This window comes from Acomys russatus, chromosome 16 (assembly GCF_903995435.1).
Source record: "Acomys russatus chromosome 16, mAcoRus1.1, whole genome shotgun sequence".
Taxonomy (NCBI): domain Eukaryota; kingdom Metazoa; phylum Chordata; class Mammalia; order Rodentia; family Muridae; genus Acomys; species Acomys russatus.
This window is the reverse complement of record NC_067152.1, coordinates 10,930,655-10,955,345: the sequence shown is the minus strand read 5'-3', so window position 1 is coordinate 10,955,345 and position 24,691 is coordinate 10,930,655. Positions and strand designations below refer to the sequence as shown.

At 45.1% G+C, this 24,691-nt stretch overlaps 1 protein-coding gene across 2 annotated transcripts in view; it reads left to right on the top strand.

The window, feature by feature from the left end:
• Positions 1–24,691, top strand: part of Tada2a (transcriptional adaptor 2A) — a 39,611-nt gene that overhangs the window by 2,775 nt on the left and 12,145 nt on the right. For both annotated transcript variants that reach the window (XM_051158170.1, XM_051158169.1), the window contains exons 3-7: positions 9,052–9,143; positions 10,997–11,154; positions 13,330–13,418; positions 14,459–14,531; positions 23,192–23,255. In XM_051158170.1, coding sequence (XP_051014127.1) covers positions 9,052–9,143; positions 10,997–11,154; positions 13,330–13,418; positions 14,459–14,531; positions 23,192–23,255 — 476 coding nt within the window. The remainder of the gene's footprint in view (positions 1–9,051; positions 9,144–10,996; positions 11,155–13,329; positions 13,419–14,458; positions 14,532–23,191; positions 23,256–24,691) is intronic.

The following is a 24,691-nucleotide window of genomic DNA, read 5'->3' as shown; positions in this document are numbered from 1 at the left end:
CCTGCATTCGAAGCTAGCGAAAGATGTAGTGTGAGAGGCCCTATGTGGTGCTTACATGAGAATGCCCCCCATGAGGCTCGGGCGTTTGAATGCTTCATCCCCATTTGGTAGCTATGTGAGAAGTTACTTTACTTTTCTGTTGCTGTGATAAAACACCACGTCCAAGGCTGCTTATACAAGAGTGGGTTTATTTGGGGCGTATGGTTCAGAGCAACAGCGGCCCATTCTGGAGAGCATAGCTGTGGGTGGGCAGGCATGGCACAGAAGTAGCAGCTGAAAGCTCACATCCGATCCACAAACAGGAAGCAGAGACTGGGGACCTTATGCCCGCCCCAAGTGGCTCACCTCTTCCAACAAGGGCCATGCCTCCTAATCCTTCCCCAACGGCCACCAGTGGAGACTAAGTATTCAGATGTCTGAGACTTAGTAGACTCATTTTCATTCCAACTACCACACCTGTCTCAACAAACAAAAGAGTGATAGGACTGGAAGGCTGGCCTGTCAGTGCCACCTGCTCTTGCAGAAAACGACTTCAGCTCCCAGCACTAAAACTGGACAACACACAATTCCATGTAAGTGCAACTTGGAAACATGCCCTCTCTGGACTCCATAGCTTCTCACTCATGTGCACAGAAACACACACCCCATAGTTACAAATAAAATAAATAAAAGACCAAACAAGATAAAGAAGGATTTGAAGAGACAAACCGGCCCAATAAGACATGACTCATTTGAGTCATGGCGTTGTCACCTTTAAAGAAAGGGTGCGACCACTCCCCCAGCCCTGGTCAAGACACAGGCAGTTTACTAAGCCGGTGTGAGCAATCAAGTCTGCTTGACAGGAATAGGTACCTGTTAAAATAGTTCTGTCTGGAGGCTGGGCATCTTCACTCGTGTGCACAGGCTTTGGAGAAGTTTTCTGTTTTCAGAGCACTTAAAACAGCTAAAACAAGTTTTTGCCACAGCTTTTCTTTCAGTAATAATTCCACAGTGTAGATTAATCATTTGGCACTGTGCTAGTTTTCTACAGTTGCCTAAGACAACACAGATTTATTGTTGCACAGTCCAATGGATTGGCAGAGCAATGGGCTTACTGACTGTGGCAGGTCTTATGGGCTAAATTGAGGTGTGTGGCCAGCCTGGGCTTTTATCTTGACACTGGGTGAGAATTACTGCTGGGTTCATTCAGGCTATTGGCAGAATTTACTGCCTTGAGCTTGAAGGATTGTGCCTGGTTCCTTACAGACGGGCTAGCTGTTGCTAGTTTGTTCTTGGCTCCTGAGGCTCCCTGGCTCCTGGTCCCTGGCCCCCTTTTGCCATCTTCAAAGCCAATGGCACTGAAGTCCTTGAGGCCTGAAGAGGAAGTGCCATATAAAGCCAGACATAGTAGCACACAGAAAGTATCTGGGAGTTCTTGGGGGATGAAGTCAGACTGATCAGTAGTCAAAGGTCTTTCTCATATTCTACATGGTAAGTTGCAGACGAGCCAGGGTGATATGAGACCCTGTTTCAAAAGCAAAATAAAACGAAAGCTTTCAGAAAGAGAATCAACATGAGTTTGATCATTTGTTGGCTCCTGCTAATGTTTCTGCACCTATGATACTGGGAGTCATGTTCTAGACTATAATGAATTAGTCAAAGCAAATCAATTTAGTAAAACTTTCGGGAGAACAACTAGTTGCCTTTTCTTACAGTTTCCAGTCTCTCCTTTTTAAAATGTTTATTTTTATTATTTTTAATTATGTGCAGGTATGTGTGCTTGCATGTGGGTAGGTGTGTGCATGTGAGTTCAGGTGCCAGCTGAGGCCGGACACATCTAATCATTTGGAGCTGGAGTTTCAGACAGCTGGAAGGCACTTGACATGGGCTCTGGTAACCAAACCCAGGGCCTCTGGAAGAGCAGCAAGTGCTCTTAATCACTGAGTCATTTCTCCAGCCTATAGCCTCTTTTGAATTTTCTAAGTTTTTTGAGACAGGGTCTCATGTAGCTCAGGCTAGCTTCAAATTTGCTATGTAGCCAAAGGTGGCCTTGAGTCCTAGATCTTCCTGCCTCCACCTCTGAGGGATTATGATATTCTCTTTTAAGTCTTGTATTCACTAATTGGAACAAGAGCCAAAACGTTCCCCCTTTCCCCAGTTGCACATTGAACAAAGGGTTGGAACATAGGAGCAGAGCAGCTTTGGCATTGTGTTCATTTCTGAAAGTTACTATGTCTTCAGAAAATGGATTCACTTTTTCCAAATCTACATAAGGCTATCTCGACTCATATTTTGTTGTTTTGATTATTTTTATGGTGCAAGGGATTGGATCGCATGCCACTACTGAGCTACATCCCCAGTACACAAATTTACTCAATTGAAATGGTGAAATAACCCCTTATGAAATAATTGTGTAGCTTGGGTAGTCTGTAGTCATGGTCAGCCACTGTGTGAACACCTGTAGTCATGGTCAGCCACTGTGTGAACGCCTGTAGTCATGGTCAGCTGCTGTAGGAACGCCTGTAGTCATGGTCAGCCGCTGTAGGAACGCCTGTAGTCATGGTCAGCCGCTGTAGGAGCGCCTGTAGTCATGGCCAGCCGCTGTAGGAGCGCCTGTAGTCATGGTCAGCCGCTGTAGGAGTGCCTGTAGTCATGGTCAGCCGCTGTAGGAGCGCCTGTAGTCATGGTCAGCCGCTGTAGGAACGCCTGTAGTCATGGCCAGCCGCTGTAGGAGCACCTGTAGTCATGGTCAGCCACTGTAGGAGCGCCTGTAGTCATGGTCAGCCGCTGTAGGAGCACCTGTAGTCATGGTCAGCCGCTGTAGGAGCGCCTGTAGTCATGGTCAGCCGCTGTAGGAACGCCTGTAGTCATGGTCAGCCGCTGTAGGAGTACCTGTAGTCATGGTCAGCCGCTGTAGGAGCGCCTGTAGTCATGGTCAGCCGCTGTAGGAACGCCTGTAGTCATGGTCAGCCGCTGTAGGAGTACCTGTAGTCATGGTCAGCCGCTGTAGGAGCGCCTGTAGTCATGGCCAGCCGCTGTAGGAACGCCTGTAGTCATGGTCAGCCGCTGTAGGAGCGCCTGTAGTCATGGTCAGCCACTGTAGGAGTGCCTGTAGTCATGGTCAGCCACTGTAGGAGCGCCTGTAGTCATGGTCAGCCACTGTAGGAGCGCCTGTAGTCATGGTCAGCCGCTGTAGGGAGCGCCTGTAGTCATGGTCAGCCGCTGTAGGAGTACCTGTAGTCATGGTCAGCCGCTGTAGGAGCGCCTGTAGTCATGGTCAGCCGCTGTAGGAGCGCCTGTAGTCATGGTCAGCCGCTGTAGGAACGCCTGTAGTCATGGTCAGCCGCTGTAGGAGTACCTGTAGTCATGGTCAGCCGCTGTAGGAGTACCTGTAGTCATGGTCAGCCGCTGTAGGAACGCCTGTAGTCATGGTCAGCCGCTGTAGGAGCGCCTGTAGTCATGGTCAGCCACTGTAGGAACGCCTGTAGTCATGGTCAGCTGCTGTAGGAACGCCTGTAGTCATGGTCAGCCGCTGTAGGAGCGCCTGTAGTCATGGTCAGCCGCTGTAGGAGCGCCTGTAGTCATGGTCAGCCACTGTAGGAGTGCCTGTAGTCATGGTCAGCCGCTGTAGGGAGCGCCTGTAGTCATGGTCAGCCGCTGTAGGAGCGCCTGTAGTCATGGTCAGCCACTGTAGGAGTGCCTGTAGTCATGGTCAGCCACTGTAGGAGCGCCTGTAGTCATGGTCAGCCACTGTAGGAGCGCCTGTAGTCATGGTCAGCCGCTGTAGGGAGCGCCTGTAGTCATGGTCAGCCGCTGTAGGAGTACCTGTAGTCATGGTCAGCCGCTGTAGGAGCGCCTGTAGTCATGGTCAGCCACTGTAGGAGCGCCTGTAGTCATGGTCAGCCGCTGTAGGAGCGCCTGTAGTCATGGTCAGCCACTGTAGGAGCGCCTGTAGTCATGGTCAGCCACTGTAGGAGCGCCTGTAGTCATGGTCAGCCACTGTAGGAGCGCCTGTAGTCATGGCCAGCCGCTGTAGGGAGCGCCTGTAGTCATGGTCAGCCGCTGTAGGAGCGCCTGTAGTCATGGTCAGCCGCTGTAGGAGCGCCTGTAGTCATGGCCAGCCGCTGTAGGAACGCCTGTAGTCATGGTCAGCCGCTGTAGGAGCGCCTGTAGTCATGGTCAGCCGCTGTAGGAGCGCCTGTAGTCATGGTCAGCCGCTGTAGGAACGCCTGTAGTCATGGTCAGCCGCTGTAGGAGCGCCTGTAGTCATGGTCAGCCGCTGTAGGAACGCTGACTGTGAGCGCTCTAGCTATTCTGGGCACCTCGGCTTCCACATAATGCTAAAAACACTATTTCATTTCAGCCAAGTCCACTTAGTTCTTGTTACATCATCCTTTCTCACATGTTCACCACCTACACAAACACCTTTCAGTGATCTGAACTTAGGGGAGCCTCTGGGGTCTTCTGATGTACTCCCTAGCTTTTATTGGCCAATCTTAGCTATTCCAACAAAGCTTTCCTTCTATAGAAGCGATGACCAGCTTTTGGCTTTCTACATGCCAAGCCTCTAAAATCTTGATTCTTTGCAGCAGGAAGCATCAGATAGCTTTAAATGGTTTCAGTACTTTTCTCATCTCACAGTGCTGTATTTTCGGGAGTTACTCATGCTGCGGTGGGTGGTGCATTAATAGAGAATTCTGAATTCTGTAGCTATTTTTGTCTTGTAATTCTTAGGACCTTGAGCAAGAGAAGACAGCTCCTCTACCACACCCTTTATGACAGAAATTCTTAAGCTTTATTGCCTGGGAGCGTCATCCACTTGTAGATTTCCAGCTGCCATTGTTAGAGACTCAGACCCAAGTTTGGGTCAAGGGCCTGAATAACATTGAACTTGAAGAAGAAAAAGAAAAGGCCTCTTCTCCAGTGTTTTTCTTCTTGAAGTTCAGTGTTACTCAGAAAAGCCCCATTCCCCCTTCTATACTGTGGGGACTTTGTATTATAAGTTATGAAGGGTAATCGATACTCTAAAACATAGTTTTAGAAACAACAGCCCTAACTGGGCACAGTAGCGCAGCCTGTAATCCCAGCACTCGGAGAGACAGAGGCAAGCAGGCAGATCTCTGTGAGTTCGAGGCCAGCCTCATCTACAAAGTGAATCCAGGGCAGCCAAGGCTACACAGAGAAACCCTGTCTCAAATAACCAAAACAAAATTAAAAAAGAGGGAGGAAAAAAAGGGAGGGAGAGGACAGTCCTTTCAACTAATGTGTGACTTTTCGTACATATTTTTCGTACATATTTCGTACATACTTTACGGTGCGTGTCAGATTGAATGTGGTTGGTGTGAGTTTAATATATGCATGGACTCTGAAATTTCTCTCTCAGATGGCATAATGGGCTCACATGGCGTGCCCACATCAAAGCGTGCTGCTCATTAGCGCTGTGACATTGCGAGTAAGACAGTTTGGGTTTCTTCAGTCACCAAGAGAAGTTATAACAAGTTGTAAATGCCTGTGGAACTGGAAAAGCTCTTGTGTTATTTTTTGTCTTACGTTTATCTTGGAAAATTTCAGACATACATGAAAGCAGATGTTTAGTTCTTTATAGCTGCTACCTGAAAACTTTGTGGCTCAAACTAGAGACTGCTTTATTGCCTCCCACGATTGCCGAGGCTCAGGGATTCAGAGAAGGCCAGAGCAGTTGGTCCTCAGCTCCACACCCCAGGCTTGCGAGCCCAAGTGTCTTTTTGTACACCTCTGGCACCTGCTTCAGAGGTGTTCATCGCACTCCTCCTAACTGCTGCTCAGCCAAGGACATGATTGCCGTGTCTCCAGGCCGCTCCTTTTCACGAAGCCTCTCCACACAGTTTTTACAGTGAGGGTAGCTTGTTTACCTGTTGGCATAATATAAAAATAGAACCTACTAAGCCTTAAGTCACAGATTCAGCCCATGTTAAGGAGGATTCTGATTTTATCAGAAGGGATCATTGAAACCAGCTACCTTATGAAGTAATTTCCACTTTTCCATCACCAGCTTTCTTTTTTCTTTTTCTTTTTTTTTTTTTTTAAGATTTATTTATTTTATGTATGTGGGTTTTCTGTCTGCATGTACACCTGCCCAGCAGAAGAGGGCATCAGATCTTATTATAGGTGGTTGTGAAGCCACCATGTGGTTGCTGGGAATTGAACTCAGGACCTCTGGAAGAGCAGTCAGTACCCCTCTTTTTTCTAAAATTTATTTATTTTTATATTATGTGCATGGATATTTTGCCTAAGCTTGTCTGTGAGCCATGTGTGTGCATTGGGTATGAAGGCCAGAAGAGGGCACAGATCTGCTGGAACTGGAGTTTCAGATGGTTTTGAACTGTCACGTGCACACTAGAACTCAAACCTGGGTTCTCTGGGTGCTCTTTACTACTGAGCCCTCCCTCCATCTCCTGAGCGATTCCAGCCCCTTCCCATAGTCTCCAGTCACTTTGCAGAATCTTTAGTTACTGGGTGATGCTCCACTGCATGTCTCTCTCCTTTTGATGGACCCCTTGCGTCTTGCCCAGATAGGGAGCTCTTAGAAGTAAAGCTGTTGTGAGCGTTCTAGGGTAATGCTGTCTGTGTGCATATATTTTCATTTTTCCTGAGTATTAATACCTTAGGTATAATGAGTAGAATATATTGAGTTGTTTTGTTTTGTTTTTTTCATTTTCATTTTTTGAGACAGGGTCTCTCTGTATAGCCTTGGCTGCCCTGGACTCCTTTATAGATCAGGCTGGCTTCGAACTCATAGCGGTCCACCTGCCTCTGCCTCCCAAGTGCTGGGATTAAAGGCATGTGCCACCAAGCCTGGCTGTTTTTTTTTTTTTTTTTTTTTTTCCTTTTTCTTTTTCAAGACAGGGTTTCTCTGCATAGCCCTGGCTGTCCTGGCGTCACTCTCTAGACCAGGCTGGCCTCAAATTCACAGAGATCCACCTGCCTCTGCCTCCCGAGTGCTGGGGTTAAAGGCATGAGCAACCATATATTGTTTAACTTTCAAAGAAATAGCTAGAATGCCTTCCCACATGATTGCTTACTACATTGCACTTGTTGGTTTTATGTACTTGCTAACATTTGGCTTTATCATCTTACGTGTTTTGGTGGGAATAGCATAGTGTTTTGTTTGTTGCCGTTTTCTTTTTTTTTTTTTTTTTTTTGGTTTTTCGAGACAGGGTTTCTCTGTGTAGCCTTGGCCATCCTGGACTCACTTTGTAGACCAGGCTGGCCTCGAACTCACAGCGATCCGCCTGCCTCTGCCTCCCAAGTGCTGGGATTAAAGGCGTGCGCCACCACGCCTGGCTTGTTGCCGTTTTCTAAGACAGCCTCACTGTGTAACCCAGGCTGGCCTCAAACTCCCAATGATGCTCTTGCTTCAGTCTCCAAGTGCTAAGATTATAGGCACGCACTACCACAACCTCATCTCCTTTGATTTATTTGCCTTTTTGTACATTTTTAACTTTTAATTATGTGTATGTGGGGTAGGTGTGCACATGTGCATTCACAGGGGCTGGAGATGTCAGGTCCCCTTCAAGCTGGGATTAGAGTGCTTGTGAGCTATCCAGTGTGGATGGTGGGAACCAACCACAGGGCCTCTGCAAGAGCAGCACAGGTTCTAAAGTCTGAGTCATCTCTTCAGCCTCCGATCTCTTTTTGAGTTAAAAAGTTTATTGCTGGTTTACTTTGCAGCTGGGGTCTCTCTGTTTATCCTTGCTGTGTAGGCTTAGGCTAGCCTCAAGTGCTCTATCCTAATGCCTCAGCCTTCTATTTGCTGGGATCACAGGCATCTGCTGCCATACTCACTTGATATTATCTTCTGTTTGCTTGTTTGAGAAAAGGTCTTCCTTACTACATAGCCTTGGCTGGCAGGATTTATGGCACGCACCCTGCCTTTGCTTTCTGAGTGCTGGGATTACAGCTGTGTGCCCTCACTTCCAACCAGTTTGTTTTGAGATAAGTGTAAAGTCCTTACTTTTCAGTCTTCCACTCACTTGCCTTTGCATACCTTTGTTCTGTATGGGTTCCTTTGTTTCTCTTTTGTTTTTTTTTTTGCTGTGTAATCTTGGCTATGTAGTCCTAGAATTTCCTCTGTAGACCAGGCTGGCCCAGAACTCAAAGAGATTGACCTGCCTCTGCCTCTCAAGTGCTGGAGCTGAAGGTGTGTGCTACCATGCCTGCCTCTTTTCTTTTTAAGTTGATTTACTTTTTAATCATTTTAAAGATGTATTTTAGTTTGTGTGCATGCACACGCGCACGCGTTCGTATACATGCATACTCACAAGTGCACGTGTGTGTACACATTTGAGTCAGGTGCCTGTGGAGTCTAGAGATATTTGATCTCCTGGAACTGGGATTACAGATGGTTCTTAGCCACCTGACATAGGTGCTAAAAATCAAACTCTGGTCCTCTAGAAGAGTAGTATGTACTTCTGACTGCTGAACCAATAAATATTATCACCCATAATTACTATGTAACATATCCAGAAACATTTATTCTTTCCAGAAAACAAAGTTTAAGCATAGCTATGTTTTGCTGGGGAACGTAGCAGTTAATAAAGGTAGGGATAGAAGAGGTAGAAAATAATAGAGCCCAGGAAAAATAATGTATCTGATAATGACAGTGCATGTTGGGGGAGGGGTGTATGTTTACACTTGTGCATGTTGGTGCACATAAATGTGTGTGCACCTGTATATGGAGGCCAGAATTAGGCTGTCCGCTTTCAGGGTCTCTCACTGAGCCTGAAGTCAGTGCTTCTGCCTGCTCTCATTGGTATCGCAGACGTGCACTGCCAACACATGGTGCAGTCTTTTTAACCCATGTACTACAACTGGGATTCCTGCACGTCATTCCTATCCCTGTTCTCCGCCCCCCCTTGTTTTTTAAGACAGGGTTTCTCTGTGTAGCCCTGGCTGTCCTGGACTCACTCTGTAGACCAGGCTGGCCTTGAACTCACAGCTATCCACCTGCCTCTGCCTCCTGAGTGCTGGGATTAAAGGTGTGCTCACCACACCCCATCCCTGTTCTTAACCAAAGCTTTTTTTTCCCCTTAGACCTCAGACTTTCCTGTTCTTGACCCCAGCTGGACTGCTCAAGAAGAAATGGCCCTTTTAGAAGCTGTAATGGATTGCGGCTTTGGAAACTGGTAAGAACGTAGTATTGAAGAGTCCCATGCTCCTGGGCTCAGGGAGAAGCACTGTTGAAACATAAGGAAGAGAGCCCGGAGAGTGGAGAGCTGGGCTGTTTTCCTTATGGCCAGTGACTGGGAGACAAGGTCCCATCCACATGCACCACTTCTAGCCCTGAGCTATCCCCAGAAGGCGGGGTGCTTAGTGTTCGTGACTGGACAGTTCTGAGAGGTTAGGGTTACATCTACACCACAATTGTTCTGTCTTGTGGAGTAATATAGGTCACTCATTATTGATCCCTTTTGGATTTATAGGTCTCTGGGCAATAGGTTCCATATTCATGTAGGTGAATCAGACTTGAGGTGGGTAGTCATGGCTGGACTAGGGCTGAAGTTTCCTAGCTCCCTATCGGCTCTGTCTTTAGCTTTCCAACTGCTTACTTGAGCTTGGTGAGATCAAGCAGAATGTGTTACTGTTGCCCTAGGGTGCAAAAATACGAATGCTCATGTCAGGGCATGGGGTAGGAGTTTGCTTGCCTTGGTGTTTCCTGGAGATTGATATTAAATGTCTTCCTCTCTTTTGTTCTCTAGGTTTTGGTTTTGTTATTGTTGTTTGGTTGTTTGTTTGTTTGATTTTTATTTTTTGTTTTTAAGACAAGGTTTCTTAATCTAGAGATTGTGGTTTCAGCTAGTTTGGGTTGGCCAACAAGCTCCCAGGATCTGCCTGTATCTGCCTCCATGTGCTAGAGTCACAGATAAGGCCACATGCCTTGCTTTTATATGGGTGCTGGGGATGCGAACTCAAGTCTATAAGCCTGCGCAGAGAGTTCTTTACCCACTGAGCTGGCTCCCCAACTCCCAGATTTTGCTTTTAGGAACATTCCTGCTGATAATTTTGCTTTGTGTACTAGAAGCAGAGATGTTATTAAACATATTTGCTCATAAAGCATTTGAAGCTTAGGGAGTTAAATTCCTTCCTCTCCTGGATCTCCCCTGGTTGCTAGCACTCATAGTCCTTCCAGGAACTTGGAGTATAGGCCAGGCTGGCCTCACATTCAGAGGTCCTCCAGCCTTCAGCTCCCAAGTTCTAAGATTAAGTGGCACACACCTTTAACCCCAGCACTTCGGAGGCAGAGGCCGGTAGATCTCTGTGAGTTCGAGGCCAGCCTGGTCTACAAAGTGAGTCTAGGACAGCCAAGGCTACACAGAGAAACCCTGTCTTGAAAATCAAAAAAACAAAACAAGCAAAAAGAGCATAAACCACCACAGCCCCTGCCCCCTCTCCCTAACACATTGTCTTTCTCGATAGCCCTGGTTGATCTAGAACTTGCTATGTGGACCATCCTGGCTTCAAACCCACAGAGAAAGCCTGCCTCTACCTCCCTAGTGTTGATATTAAGGGCATTGCTACCATACCTGGTTCCGAGATGACTTCTTATTTACAACCCTTCTTTCTCTGGCCTACCTCAGGGAAATTTATAGGTGATGATGATGATGATGATTGAAACAGGGTTCAAGGCTCTCTCTCAGGCTGGCCTTTGAATATGTAGTCAAAGATCACTTTGAATTCCTGACCCTTTTGCCTCTGCCTCCTGAGTGTTGAGATTATAGGTGTGTACCTCCATGTGTGGGCTTCATGTCATCTAGAAAAAAAGCCCAGCCTGGAAATTGAGGGATATTTATAGTCATCTTCCTTCCAGTGGAAAGGAAAGGCCCCTTTATTGTTCCTCTATCTCAAAGTAGCAGTATTGGGAACACCAAGAGTAGATCTGTCTCACTGTTTTACTGCACATATGGAATAACACACCAAGCTTTCAGTGGTCTATGTAAGTAAGAAAACTACTCTCTTCCTGTATTCCACCCTTTTCCAGGCAGGATGTGGCTAATCAGATGTGCACCAAAACCAAGGAGGAGTGTGAGAAGCACTACATGAAGCATTTCATCAATAACCCTCTTTTTGCATCCACCCTGCTAACCCTCAAGCAAGCCGAGGCAGCCAAAGCTGCTGACACAGCCATTCCATTTCATTGTGAGTACCTGCCTATTTGGGTAAGAGGTACTTAGCCCGTCCTTGGGCTCTGTCTCCATAGCAGGTAAACAGTGATTTGATGACTTGGACAGATAAAGAGCTTCTGGGGAAAAGGAGTTTGGTATGATACATTTGAGTCAGGGCCATGATATGGGCGGGAGGGAGCACATCCCAGAGGTAGGAGTTGCAGTTCCTTCTCTGGGTCTCTTGGCATGTATTAGTTAACATTAATGATTGCTTCTCTAAGATGATATGTCCAAAAGGGGCCAGTCTGTCTATGTTGTCATTTGTTATAAGCCCTTTGGATCATTTATAATCAGAGGTATGAGTTGCTTACCAGGATCCAATGTTGCCTTGGTGTTAAGTCCGAGGAGTATGTGGTTCTTCTGATTCTCCTGGTCACAGCACTGAAGGCAGTCTTTTAATCTTATGTGCCTGTGGGGACCAGTGGTAACACAGTGTCACCAAAACCTTAGGAATTACACACTAGTGTCTTACACGAATGGCCCAGAGCACAAGTGTACATGGGAGCTTTCCTGTTGGCCTTCCTTTCCTCGCCTTTTGGAAACAGCTTCGTAGCTGACTAGCTCAGAGGTTGCTGATGTTTGAGTTGGATGCTAGCACTTTCCTCAGGTCCATTAGGCCTGTTTGCTCCTAACAGGGTAAAAGTGCCTGGGTGAAATCAATAGAACAGATGCTTTTTGTTACACATGAGGAAACTAAGAATTTTTAAAAGTCGAACAATTTATACAATTTATGCTTTATGGTGTTTGTTTGCTTTTTGAGACAGGGTTTCTCTGTGTAGCCTTCGCTGTCCTGATTTGTAGACCAGGCTGCCCTTGAATTCACAGAGATCCACATGCTTCCGCCTCCTAAGTGCTGGGATTATAGTCGTTTCCCACCACGCCTGTCTTGTTTCTTAAATAGGGTCTCTCTATGCAGCCCTGGCTGTTATGGTGCTCACTATGTGCACAGGCTGGCCTCAAATTCAGAGATCTACCTGCCTCTGCCTCCCAAGTGTTGATGTTGGTGTTTTTATTTTGCACTGAGACAGAGTATTTCAAGCATGTTAAAATTGTAGGCTGGCACTAGGACACAGTTTGATTAACTTCCCCATCCAGGATGTTTTTCTTCTGAGTTGGGTGAGATGTGTAAAATGATACTGGTCCTCAGGATCAAAGGAGCAGACTTCAGCAGGGCATTTGGGTTCTATATCAGCACAGGAAAGAAGTATCTGTGTGTTTTCATTTCCTTTCATTTTTCATTCATTTGGGAAAAGCCAGAATCAGAGGACAAGGCTACAGGATGGCTCAGTAGGCAAAGGCACCTGCCACCGAGCCTGATGACCTAAACTCAATCACTGGGACCATGTGGTAGAAGGAGAGAACTGACCTCCACATATGTGCCCTGGCACGTGCCTGCCTGCACAGATACCTGCAAATCAGAGGGTCCTCTACACTAGAGGGTTCCTTTAGACTTGGCTTCCTTCATCAGGAAGTCGGCCTGGGGTTTGGTGGGCATACTGGCACATACCTACAACCCCATGATTGCCACTTGGGAAGCTGAGGCATGGGGTTTGTGAGCTCATGACGAGTGTAGGATATATAGTGAGCTTGAGATATTCTGTCAGCGCAAAATAAAAACAACAATGCCAGCACCTGGGAAGCAGAGGCAGGTGGACCTCTAAATTCAAGGTTAGTCTGTGCACATAGTGAGTTCCAGGGCTGCATAGAGAAACCCTGTCTCAGAAACAAACAAACACAAACAGCAAAAAGAAGCTATTGCTTTTTCATAATTACCTTTTTACTCTTTATGAAACTTTTAAATTTATTCTCTTAGATCCTCCCCCCGCCCCCAAAGAAATGTGTTTCAGATATAGTGTCCCACACCTCTCACCTAGTACTCGACAGGCTGAGGCAAAAGAATTGTGAGTGTGTGAGGCTACCCTCAGCTTCATAGTGATACCCAACTTTCATATATCTTGGCTTTTGAATTCAATATGTAGCTGAGTGTGATCTTGATCTCCTGATGCTCCTGCTTCTGCCTCCCAGGTGCTAGGACTGCAGGCATATGCCATCATACCCTGAAAAATTCTGTCCATATTATAAAGATGTTTATTTGACATCTTCATGTTAATGTTTTTATTAATTAAGAAAAACCTGTTGTCTGTTCCAGCTGCAGATGACCCTCCCCGGCCTGCCTTTGACTCGTTGCTCTCTCGGGACATGGCAGGATATATGCCAGCACGGGCAGATTTCATTGAGGTAACAAAAGCTTGCTTTTAGTATACAATAAGGAAAAAATTATTTTTGTTTCTGATGAGGTCATTATCTCTTATTGAAGGGAGTTTTTTTGCTTTTCAATTTTTTTTTTCAAAGCACTGTAATTTTCAGGCCTGTGGAGTAACATTTTGCTTATTCTTTTCCCATTCTGAGCGCTCTGGCCTGTTTAGCAGTGACGGTTCTGAGGGAGAACTGGCCTCCTAGGGTGCAGTGGTATTGCTCCCACCAACTTCATCGGTGTGAAATTTCTGCAGTTGTCATTCTACAGTGAGAGGTTTTCAAAGTTGTACCTTTCTCCAAAAAAACAAAAATAGCATAATAATATATAAATAAATAGATATGTCTGTGTTTCAATAAAGGTTTACTTCCCAAGTAGGCTGTGGGCTGGGTAGTGGTTGCTGAGTCCTGCATTGTGTGTACACGTGTGTCCATTAAAACTATATTTCTTACTTAGCCATAGAATTAAAGAAAATAAACATGGAAGTTGTCACAAGATCAAATTGGCTATTTGATGCCATCTGCAGTGTTCTTGGAGATAGGGTGTTAAGCTAGAGCCCAGCGTGCCACACCCAGGAGGGCACCTTGTTCACAGCAGGTGGTAGTGCAGAGCTGCCCATAGTCACCTTAACCCTGAACTGATCTCACTGTGCTGTGTAAGTGGTAGTAGGACTAAACAGGCTCCCTCAGAGGGTGAGAAAAGGGAAATGAGTTAGTGTGGACAGCTTTCTCACCAGAGTACTGGAGAGCCTAGTAAGAGGTTCTCCTTGGAGCCAGCAGACTGTTGAGCATTTTTAAGCAATAATCTTGGTTTTGCTCCCGATACTGTCCTATCCCAGTGCGTTGTTTTCATGACTGCCCGAAAGTCTTTTGAATTTTCCTGTAACTTTCCCTTAGAGCACTGTCTTTGCTTTTTATTCAGTTTAGTACTTGGCAGATACTGCCTCAAGGATTTTGCATCTGAAGCATGGCTGTTGTAAAGGCATTGCTCAAAACTGATGGGTTTGGATTTCCCCCTCTTACAGGAGTTTGACAATTATGCAGAATGGGACTTAAGAGACATTGATTTTGTTGAAGATGACTCGGACATCTTACATGGTAATGTTTATTTTATCAGATGCTTATTGGTATAAGTACTGATGACACAGCTGGATGCTTGGATATAAGATTAATAAAACATGTCTCTTGCCTTTAGCGAATTCAGAGCTGGACAGGTGACATGGCTCAGTGGCAGAGTGTGCCCCAGGCCCTGGGTTGGATTCAGGCATTACCAAAAAGAAAAAGAAAAAATTACACCCTTGTCAAGTTTTGGCCCATTTAAATGGCTTGGTGGTAAAAGTATTGATCATATACTAGTCCTTGGGACTGTCTGATCCCTTCGGCTGAGGAAGCCCACGTTGAAGGAATTGATTAAGTGGTCCTTGCCTCCTTAGGGAAAGAGCATACAGACCTTGGGTTTCAGTTGTAACTGCGGATGCTGTTCACCATAGTCTGCTAATACATAGTTAAGAAATTGTCATTTTTCAAGCATGTACTTTAGGCCAAAAATGGGAGTTCTTATTTCTTAGAACTGCTGATTTTACATTATATTATTATCGTTATTACTTAGATATACATTTGTGCCTCTGTTTGTGTCTGTATGTATATGTGTATGTATGCTGTACACTTGTATCTGGAGGTCAGAGGAAACCTCAGGTGTCATTGCTTACCTTTCTCTTTCTTGAGACAGAGTCTCTCACTCTAGCCAGACCTTGACCAGGAAACTAGACTAGATAGCCAGTGAGCCTGAGGACTGATTGTCTCCGTCCCCCAGGTGGTACACACTGATAGTGTACCACTGAGCCCACCTTTTTTTTTTTTTTTTTTTTTTTTTAAGTGGGCTCAGGTTAAGAGTTTTACCAACTAAACTGTTTCCCTAGCTCCCTTTCGCATGTTAAAAATGGAGACTGTGTTGCCTAGGGTCTCAAACTTACCTTAAAGCCAAGGATGACGTCCGCCTCCTGGCTCTCCTCTATCCACCTCCTGGGTGTTGTGTTTACTGGGGTGCACTGCTTTTCCCTCCACACTGGAGATTGAGCATTGTGAACTGTATGATACACAATTAAGTGCCTCTAAAGAGAAGATTTCAGAGGCACTGGAGATCAAGGGGTGTCTTCCTGGCAGCACCACAGAAGTGCCTTGTTTATGGCTCTGAGCTCTTACAGAGCTTCTCTGGCAGCATGGCTATGGCTGGCACATGTTGCCCCCAGCAGTCTCTTAGGACAAATGAAGGGGTCCAGGAGCTCAGGAAGACTCAGGAAGATACAAGAAGGAACTTTTAAGCGTAACTGGCATACGCAGGGGCACAGATTGATGGGAATCAGGACATTGGTTCAAGCTTGGGCTTGCTTCTGAGTCACTGTGGAATCTTGGGCAAGTCCCTGGAGTCCTGCTAGCTGTTTCCTAGTGTCCCATATCAGTAAAGAATGAGTGACACTGATTAGTCAGCATGTACATGTATCTAATGAATGATGGCGTGCAATGCAGATTGGTGTTATTGTTCCATACCACTGTACTCTTAATATGACTGGACATTAGCAACATTCCTTTCAGGTTCCCTCACTTATAATACTAGAGGGAATATGGACTTATGCCAGCAAGCTGGTTCTTTGTGTCACCCAAAGATTGGTATTGATTCATGAAATTTATCTAATAAAGTTGGCTTCATAGTCCACTATAGAAGCATGGGATACAATAGAGGCATAGTTAGTTGCATTCCAAGTATACCAGGAGGTTCTGAGCATGGGCCCAGGAAAGGCATGTCCCATGACATGAGGAAAATAAGGAAGTTCTGAAATCTCATAAGTGGTACCGTGTCCTCCTTGTTGAAATGAGCTATTAATGGTTCAGAAAGAAGCACAGAGCCAGGCGTGGCGGTGCACGCCTTCAATCCCAGCAGTTGGGAGGCAGAGGCAGGCGGATCGCTGTGAGTTCAAGGCCACCCTGGTCTACAGAGTGAGTCTAGGACAGCCAAGGCTACACAGAGAAACCCTATCTCGAAAAACCGGAATTAAAAAAAAGAAGCACAGAGGACTCACTAACTTGGCACTTTGATCTTGTGACATTATGAGATTTCCTGGCAGATGCTTAGTGAGCCCACTGGACTCACTTCCTTCTTTCCTTTCTTCCTTCCTTTCTTTCTCCCCTCCCCCCTCTCTTTTTTTTCCCTCCTGAGACAGGGTTTCTCTGTGTAGTCCTGGCTGCCCTGAAACTCACTCTGTATATACTAGGTTAGCCACGAACTGACAGAGAACCACCTGCCTCTGCCTCCCAAGTACGATACCACCACAAGGCCCGGGCTCACTCCTTTTACCTGTGAAAATCTCTCTAAATAAGTGGACAGCCCCTTAAGTGTCCCACGGTCCTCAGCTTACAGGTAGATCACCTTTCTGGTTATTGTTCCATAGCCCAGGCAAGATGGAGGCATAAGGCACTCCTGCTAAGCCAGTGTTTGCCATGTTTCTCAGGTTACATGTTAGTGTAGTTTGTGCTCTCGCTAACTGTTTGGTTTTGGTCTAACTCTGAAGCCAAGACTGCCTTACAGCTTGCTATGTAGACCAGGCTGACTTGGGATCCTCTTGTGTCTATCTGCTTTTCAAGCACTGATATTTCATTCACGTGCCACCATGCCAAACTTTCATGCCATCTCTATATGGAAAACTAATTGCATCAAGGTTTCTCTGCCATGGTATATCTCTCTTTTATTTTTCAGAGTGTGTATGTGTGTATGTATATATAATATATATTTCTTTTTAATTTAAATTCCCAGCTTTTAGGCCTTTAACTGTATACCAGAGGCCCAGCTGGTCTTTTTTGTATTAACTTGTTGTTATTGTCCTTCATTTTATAGAAATCCAGTTGTTTACACATAAGGCAGTTTAGATAGAAATAATAGTAATAGTAGCTAACACATATTTCATTTACTGTTTGCCAGTTGCTGTTTTAAGCCCTTTACATGTATTAAATATTTTTTCCCCTGTTGGGACAGTGTCTTGCTAGGTGACCCAGATTGGTCTCAAACTCTTGATTTTTCTGCTTTAGCCTCCTGAATGCTGGGCTTGCAGGTGTGCACCACTTCACCAGCTCTGTGCAGTCATTTAATGCTCACAGAGCCCTGTGTGTTGAGAGTTTCCATTATTTCTACTTTTACAGATGGAGAAGTAGGAGCGTGGGAAGGCCAAGTACTCACCTGCTGTATACAGACAGCAGATAGATAGCAGGGCCGTTCCCACAAGTACTCACCTGCTGTATACAGACAGCAGACAGATAGCAGGGCCGTTCCCACAAGTACTCACCTGCTGTATACAGACAGCAGATAGCAGGGCCGTTCCCACAGTCTGTTCTCAGCACTGTGCAATGCTATCTAGTTTTTGTTGGTTTAGGGGGGTTTTTTGGAGGTGTGTGGTAATGTTTATTTACTTGTATGAGCATGGTGTGAACATGCATGTATGTATGCCGTGGTGCCACAAGTCTTTACACATTCACCCATTTCACCAGCCTTTTTTTTGGAGTCATGGTTTTACATTGTAGCCTAAGCTGGCCTCAGACTTAGGGCCATCCTTCTGTGTTGGTCTTCCCAGTGCTGGGGCTACAGGCAAGAACCACCATACCTACGACATTTAGTCTTCACATCTTTGACATTCTTGTTGCTGTTTCTTTTCTTGGCTCATATTCATAGTCTTGTGTAGCTGCACCACAAGGAGAGGTGAGAAGAGATAATGTTTCCTTTTTACACTCAAAGACTGGCTTTTTGATGGCTAACTTTAACCAATAGGTCACAAAGCTGTTGTTTGTAGAATTATTTTTGTGTGTCTTGGCCAAAAGATTGCAGGGGTGGGATGACTATTTTTATTTTATGTATTTATTTTGTTTTTCAAAACAGGGCTCCTCTGTGTATCCCTGGCTGTTCTGGAACTCACTCTGTAGATCAGCCTGGCCTCAAACTCAGATCCACCTGCTCTGCCTCTGCCTCCTGAGTGCTGGGATTAAAGACGTGGGCCACCACACCTGGCCATATTTTATTATGTTTATGTTTTTATGTGCATTCATGAGAAAGCCAGAAGAAGGTGTCCTTTATCACTACCTACCTTATAGTTTGAGACAGTTGCTCTCATTGAACCAGAAACTCCCCATTTTGGTTAGCCTAGTTAGTCAGCATGCTCCCAGGATCTGTCCATCTCTCCTGCTCTAGTGCTGGGGTTGCAGGCACATGCAGCCATGCCCAGCTTTTCCATGAGTTCAAAAGATTTGAACTCTTTTGCTCTTATAGCAACCAACATAGAGATCGTATCTCAAAGGTCCCCCTAAAGAGCTTTGTTTTTATTATGTTTAGTTATGTATATTTGCGTGTGTTCCCGGCTATGTGCACATGATGCAGGTGCCTACAGAGACTAGAGGTGTCAGGTCGCCTAGGAGCATAAGTTACAAGCCATTTTGAGCTACCAGACATGAGTGCTAGATACTGAACTATAATCCTCTGCAAGAGCTTGTGACCACTGAGCCACCTCTCCAGCCTCACCCCTTAGCACAAGCTGGGCTCAGATTCCAGTTGAGAATCCTCCTGCCTCAGCCTCCTGAGTGCTGGGATTACAGGTGTGATTTGAAAAGCTTTGCATCTGGGGATTACCTGTTTGCGCCCTTGCAGTGAGGATTTTGACTGCACTCTCTGCAGTTAAGTGCCCTCAGTTGCTTTTCTTGCCAAGCAAGCAGTAAGTGCCTTCTGTCCAGAAAACAGAAACATGTTGCTAGCTATTTTAACAATGTTAGAAATACACTGCAGTGGGAAGGAGCTGCCTCTGTCTTCTGCCCACTTCTTGAAATATTTTAAGGCCAGCCGTTTGGAAACTGTGTAATCACAGGGCGACTGTTCTTCCCCAGAGCTGGGAGTTCAGGGCCTGTGTCAATGGGTAGGTTCTGAGTGGTTCTAGTTAGAGGTCTCTGGCCAGTTTGGCAACTTGTACTGGAACTTCCTGTGCTCAAGAGTTCTCTGTCGCAGAGGCCGCCTTCTCATTTCCATCCTGCCCTGTGCCTCCCTGGGTTGTTGCTGCTGTTAAAATCTTGCAATCTTTGTTGCTGAGTGTGCTTTGTAAGGAAAGGGGGTAGTTTGAAACACTAATTTTTCTCTGGGAGAATTCCAGCACTCCTCCCATTGCTGCTGTTTCTTTTCTTCCCTTGTTGCCTGGAGCCAATGGCCCTGAAATGATCAGGCAGTACAACCAGTGGTTAGCAGTGTTTATTTATAGATTATTTTTGTAGTACAGTCTCAAGGGGGTTTTTTGGTTTGTTTTGTTTTAACTTCGTCATTCCTACACAAGTCTTTGAAAACAACACAGTAAAGCTAGCATTTTACAAAATTACAGATATGTTTTTATTAAAGTATCCTTAATTTGCACTGATCTCTAAGATGCTTCTTTTTCTGTAGCAGCTACCTAAATGCATAGATGAGTGAAGTGAGGGTTTAAAGAACCTAAACATGAGACGTCTAAGTATTTCTGCTGTTATAACTCTTGTTCCCTTCTGTTTGGAATTGTTACTTCTCGATCCTTCCATTCTCAGAGGAAACTTCATTATAAATTGCATGTGTGGTCATGCTATGTATCAGAGACATGTCTTCTCTTCTTTTTTCATATGTCTTTCTCCTTTTCACAGCCTGGCTACCAACCATCTATTAAACAAAGGCAGGGTACGTGTGACTGTCCTGTGCTGTCAGAACTGTTACATAGAGCAAGCCCCAAATCAAGAAAGATTTCATTCTTAAAAATATGTAATGCTGAGTGTGGTGGCACATGCTCGTACTCCCAGCACTGGGGAGGGAGAAACAGGTACATCTCTGTGAGTTTGAGGGCAGTGTTCTAGGCCAGCCAGAGTTACATAGTAAGATTGTCTTTAAAAAGAAGAGGGGGGTGGAGGAGACAAGTTTGTTACCTAAAGGGTTTAAAAATCCATGTCCTTCAATCTTTTTTTTTTTTTTAAACGCAGATTCTCACATAGCATAGGCTGGCCTGGAACACTAATTCTTCTGTCACCATTTCCAGGTGTTAGGATTGCATGTGCATACCACTGTGCCCAGCAAAAAACGTCGTATCCTGCCCCCATCCTACCAGGATTATAGCGCTCTAGACTTTTGTTTGCTTTCATATGGTAAAAGAAATTGATGGTTCTTTTTTTTTTTTTATGTTTTTTTTTAAAGGTTTATTATTTTATGTATATGAGTATTCTGTTTTTATGCACACCAGAAAGCAATCAGATCGCATTATAGATGGTTGTGAGCCACCATGTGGTTGCTGGGGATTGAACTCAGAATCTCTGGAAGAGCTGTCAGTGCTCTTAACCTCTGCGCCATCTCTCCAGCCCCAATTGCTGGTTCTTACGAACCATTATATGCTGTTCTCTTACTTCGTTGGTCCTATTTTTTCCCCTTTTACCATATATCCTGGTTTGAGTAGAAATGTGGGTTTCAAACTGTTTTGTGGAGAGACCTTCAGGGACTACTGCTGGGAACGGTAGCTGGGTAGGCTGCCGTAGGAGGCTCAGCTACATGAGAGGTGACTTACTGTGCCAACTGAGGTTTTGTTTGAAAACAGTGTTTAAAACTAATATACTGTGTGTGACTCGTTGCCATTCTGGGCTAACCTTGAATGTGGACCTCTGTACCAAGGGTGAAGGATGAGATTGCATTGCTTTTGAATTACCAGCATTCCAGGGGCTCTGGGCTCTAAGTTGGAGTGACGCTTCCTTGTTGGAGGATAAATATGGATTCCCATACACAGTCTAATTCATTGCTAGAAAGGCTAGTGTATTTATTTTTAAGGACTATATTACCTGACACTTGGATTGTGCACTTTGGTTTTTCAAGACACATGATAGGTTGCTTTGTGATGCTGAGGCATCTTCCTCCCATGAATGTGTGTGGTAATGAAAAACTCAAACACTATGCTGCATTTACACAATGCTTAAGGACATAACAAGTTCTTAAGATAGTTCCAGCGTGTACTGAAGTCATTAAATTAAGATGCTTTCAGACTCTCAACAAGAAGAGTGGTTATTAAGCAACGTAATGCTAAGTTATGTGCTGTTCATGGTTTCTTCTATAATTGTTAATAATTAGTCTTCATTTTTTAACCCTGGAAGTCTTCTAATTATGAACTGCCTGTGGGGATTTTTTTTTTTTTTTAACTTTTAATTTTTTACTAATATACTATTAATAAACCAGGCTTAGGATAAGATGACAGAGAAAGTAAAGCCACTAACAGATAGCCAACACATGGAAGGGCCATTGCTTTTTTGAGACAGGGTTTCTCACTGTAGCCTTGGCTGTCCTGGAACTTGATCTGTAGACCAGGCTGGCCTCAGAGATCCTCCTGCCCCAGCCTCCCACGTTCGGGGAATTAAAGGCTGTGCTACCGTGCCCAGCTTCATTGTTTTCCTGGTGCAGGTCACCTGCATTTAGATTCCTGATCTTTTCTCAACTGTGTGTGGTCTGCGGCTGGTTGTTTTCTTAGGAAATGATAGGAAACAAGACAGGGGAAGGCCATGCTGACCTTGCAGAGCTTGAGCTCCTCTCAGTGTGGGGGGAGCTGGAGAGTTAGAAGCAGAGGAACCGCACATCAGATGGAGTTGTAAAGTAGTAGTCTAAGTCCCGTTTGGAGGGAGGGAGCTGGAGAAGACAGGGACCAGTCAGCGAGGATGAGATGTTCTTCTATAAGGAGGCATCACCGTGACAAGAAGCGAGGTGCCTGAGTTGAGGGATGGGATGAGATAGAGAAGTGTTCGGGGAGCTCTAGATGCTTAGGTTAGAGAGGGGAAAGAGGTTCCAGATTAGTTTCAGTATTGGGCAGCTAGCTTTACTGTAATGCTGTTAACCAAGGTAAGAGTTTTAGAAGACAGGAAAGAAGCAGGAATATGTAAGTTTGCTATGGAAGCCATGTGAGTAGGGATATCCAACAGGATGCAAAGCTTAAAATAGTTGTGAGAGTTTTAGATCGTATAGTCTGGTGGAACTTGGAACCCTGCAAGCTGAAGAGCTTGTAGGAATGAGGTGAGGAGTGAAAAGAGAGGCAGGAACAGAAACCTTAGGAACTCTGAAGGTGGTAAGAGCCGGGTAAGGAAAGACAGAGCTAGACTGTTGCACTGATTGCAGCTCTCCTTGTTCACCCTGAAGTGAAAGCTAGGAGAGCAAGCAAGGCACGGCTTTTACACTGCTTAATGCATCTTTCCATTTAGAGTGCAGAACTCAGCACTGCAGACTGTTGCTGCTACCCAGCTGAAATGCTTCTCCTAACCACATGCCAGTGCGCTGTCCATCAGGGCTGTCCTGTCATCGTCTCTTGAACCTAACCCTGTGCTGTTATGGCAATATTCATATTTGAGTATATAGCTGGAGGCGTAGTCAGTGGTACAGCACTTGCCTGCTCTGGGTTTGGTTTTTAGTGCTACTAACATAATGATAACAAATGTTATTATTTATGATGGAAAGATTAATGTGCTTGAATCGTTTTCATAGAATAGTTAAGATTTGGGTAAGTCAAGCATGGCGGTACATGCTTAAAATCCCAGTTCTCAGGATGCAGAGGCAGGAGAGTAGCTGTAAGTTCAAAGCCAGCCAATATATCAAAACTTCAGGTCAACACTCTCCCTTAAAAGTAATTTTTGATGGGGATTTTTTTTTTGTCTTGACTTTGATCTTTATCTTTATTATTTATATGTGTATTTGTTTATAGCTCTGAAGATGGCTGTGGTGGATATCTATCATTCCAGGTTGAAAGAGAGGCAAAGACGAAAAAAGTAAGTAGAAAAGCCATCCTGTTTTCTCTCTCCTTTGGACTGTTGATTGCATGTTGTCTATAGGAGCGCTCTGCGGTGGCTTACAATGTGACCTTGTAGAAGACACTTAACCTCCTTAAGCCTCAATGTCTCTATCAGACAGAGCCAGCAATTCCAGTCTTGTTTTACTCCCTCTTTATTCTCTGGTGTTATGTGGGTATGTTGATGCATAATGTGAGGAAACTATTTAAGCTCTTTGGGGAAAAAAAGGCAGCCGGGCAAAGTGACACACACCTTTAATCCCAGCACTTGGGAGGCAGAGACAGATGGATTGCTGTGAGTTCAAGGCCAGCCTGGTCTACAAAGTGAGTCTAGGACAGCCAAGGCTACACAGAGAATCCCTGTTTTAAGCCGGGCAGTGGTGGCGCAGGCCTTTAATCCCAGCACTTGAGAGGCAGAGGCAGGTGGGTCGCTGTGAGTTCGAGGCCAGCCTGGTCTACAAAGTGAGGCCAAGACAGCCAAGGTTACACAGAGAAACCCTGTCTCAAAAAAAAAGGGGAGAGGGTTGGCATTGGGAGACACTCATAGGATGAAGATGTGATCTGTAGTGCAGCTCTCTCCTGTGTGTCTGGAACAGCTTCCATGAAGTGCTGCAGAAGCCCAGGGCTGCTGCCTGGGAGCCTCGGTGCTAATCACCGACATCTCTGGATGTGTGACTCAGCGTGCTTTGCTCGAGCTCACTTTGCATAGCACTCACAGAGAGTATCGTAAAACTTGGTTGCTGAAAGTTGCTGTTAAATCTTATATTTCATGATGCTCTTCCTTTTATAAACATGGTCAGTCTATATTTATTTCAAGTGGCTTCAATGTATGTAAATGCATGGTTACAAATGCTTAATGTGTGATCATCACCTCCTTTCCCTTAAATGGCTGTTGTATTGGTTATCATCATGCGGGTAGATTCCCTTCCCCACCATCTGGACAGACACATGCTTTTCAGCATTCATCAGTGACAGCTGAGTCATCTGTGAGAGTCCTTTGTACCCCAAGAGAGATGGGTCAGGGTGTCCATTTAGAGCAGTATTTCTCAACCTTCCTAATGCTGTGACCCTTTAACATGTTCTTCATGTTGTGGTGGTCCTCTAGTTGCAAAATTTTATAATTTGGCTACTGTTAGGATTCATAATCCAAATTTTGATAGGCAGGGTGTCTGCTGTGTGACCCCACCCCCAAAGGGGTCACGGCCCACAGGTTAAAAACATGTAATTTAGAGACTAATTCAGAAGTGTGTGGAAACCAACTTCTCTGGACCCTGATATTCCACATTATAGTGTTTAGGATATATAATAAGAACTATATATAGAAGATAAAAATGTGAAACTTCCTTTTTAAATTTAAATTTATGGTTTATTTATTAGATTTTTTGAGACATGGTTTCTCTGAGTGGTCCTGGCTAT